The sequence below is a fragment of the Arachis ipaensis genome, chromosome B01, assembly GCF_000816755.2.
Source record: "Arachis ipaensis cultivar K30076 chromosome B01, Araip1.1, whole genome shotgun sequence".
NCBI classification, from domain to species: Eukaryota; Viridiplantae; Streptophyta; class Magnoliopsida; order Fabales; family Fabaceae; genus Arachis; species Arachis ipaensis.
Genome location: NC_029785.2, coordinates 9,046,081 through 9,048,249, shown reverse-complemented (window position 1 = coordinate 9,048,249; position 2,169 = coordinate 9,046,081). Strand labels below are relative to the sequence as shown.

The window sequence follows — 2,169 nt, the reverse complement described above, 5'->3', positions numbered from 1 at the left end:
TATTAATTAATAATAATACTATGCATGACCAATAGGTATGAGAATTTTTGTTTTTAATAAGATACTTTAATAGATAACGCATTCTTTTCTTGCACTCATTGGTTGAGGGTTAAAATTGTTCTTTGGGTCAAGCTCAAGAAAGTTTTACCATAAGAGTCAAAATATAAAAAAGTATGTTCAAATCCAAGGAAAAAGTTGAATTGAATATGTGCAAATCCATATAGAGTTCCATTCAATATTAAATAAAGTACTACTACCATTTTAACTTATGCTTTTGATTTCAATATAAATACTCAATTCACGTAGCCCCTTTTTTATTGAGCTTTTGTCACAAATATCTCATTCTACTCTTCACTTGGCACCTTCATTCTTTCTGCAGAGAAAGCAATTGGATTTTCATGGTAACAATCAGTGTGGGGTTCATATACTTAAAATGTTCCAACACTAAAAAAAAAATGCATACAACTTGAATTGAATTATCTATGCTAATCAATTTGCCTCATATGTTAGATCACAAATACCATGCATGCCGCCATTTCTTCTGTCTTAATTTCTTAACCAAAAGAAATGAAGGAAAATAAAAATGTAGAGACAATGCAGGAGTTGAGTATGTTTTATTTGTTTGAGTATATCTTGTTTAAATACTTTGTGTCTTTGTTTCTTTAGACAGTAATATTTTCTACTTTGTTTGTTGAACTTTTTTTTATTTTTTAAAAAAATGTAGAATCTTTGTATGAAATGATGATGAATTGCTAGCCTTTTATTTCCAGAAAGAATATTTTATCTTATTTCAATTTGATTTCATTTTGATGATGTTTGCCATCCATGTTTCGGTGGTAGATGCCTGGCGTTAAAGTTCATCCATCATACACAGAGTCGGAGACATTCATTGAGGTGGATCCGACGGGAAGATACGTGAGGTACCCTGAGCTTCTAGGATCAGGTTCAGTGAAGAGAGTGTACAGAGCATTTGACAAAGAAGAGGGAATAGAAGTGGCCTGGAACCAAGTGAGACTGAAGAACTTCAAGGATGACCCTGTCATGCTTCATAGGCTTCACTCCGAAATCATGTTGCTAAAAGGCTTCTCCAACGACCACATCATTTCGCTATTCGCATCCTGGAAGGATGACGTCAGCAACACTTTGAATTTCATCACGGAAGTGTGCAGCAGCGGCAGTATGAGGGAGTACAGGAAGAGGCACAAGAATGTCTCCATGAAGGCTGTCAAGAAATGGTCAAAGCAGATTCTAGAAGGTTTGAATTATTTGCACACACACGATCCCTGCATCATCCACAGAGACCTCAACTGCAGTAATGTGTTTGTCAATGGAAACACCGGCCAGGTTAAGATCGGTGACTTGGGCTTGGCGGCGGTTGTGGGGAGGAGCCACTCGGCACATTCGGTTCTGGGGACGCCGGAGTTCATGGCGCCGGAGTTGTACTCGGAGAAGTACACGGAGAAGGTGGACATATACTCGTTTGGGATGTGTGTGTTGGAGATGGTGACGAGAGAGATACCGTACAGCGAGTGTGAGAGTGTTGTGAAGATATACAAGAAGGTGACGTCAGGCGTGAGGCCGCAGTCGCTGAATAAGATTAATAATTCCGAGCTGAAGTCGTTCATTCACAAGTGCATCGCTCACCCGCCCTCTGCTAGACCTTCTGCTGCTCAGCTTCTTCGCGACCCTTTCTTTCATGACCTTCATGAGTCATGACCAACATTTAAAATGCTAACTCTGCTTATTCATGTCCTACATGTATTATATGTGTTCTTTTCTTTCTATCATAACATCGTTGGTGTCTTGAAAGGTTGGTTTTATTAGTCCCTTTTCTTTTAGGTTGATAAGTCAATCAGTCATAGGCTACAACATGTAAATTGTTTTGATTCTTTTACCCTCTTTCTGAGGTTGTAAACTTGTAACATAGGGGCTCAAGATAGGTGAAATACAGAGCATTTTTTTTTATTATTTAATGATCTTTCTTGTGAATGGAAAGGATTTTTTTTCTACTAGTGGATTATTCTCCTCAAAACAAATGGAAATATTAAAACGTAAAATCTGCTCATCCTATTTGAGAAAAAGAAAAAATGTAGTCAAAAGTTTCATTAAGATTTGAGCAACATGATATAAGTTTCCCAAACCAGCTTGGAGGAATGAAAATTGGGCAAA

General features: G+C 37.5%; 1 protein-coding gene across 1 annotated transcript; it reads left to right on the top strand.

The window, feature by feature from the left end:
* On the top strand, positions 308–1,957 carry LOC107645830 (probable serine/threonine-protein kinase WNK11). The gene is made up of 2 exons (XM_016349958.2): positions 308–401; positions 841–1,957. The coding sequence occupies exons 1-2, from the start codon at positions 399–401 to the stop codon at positions 1,714–1,716; spliced, it is 879 nt and encodes a 292-aa protein (XP_016205444.2). The 5' UTR covers positions 308–398; the 3' UTR covers positions 1,717–1,957.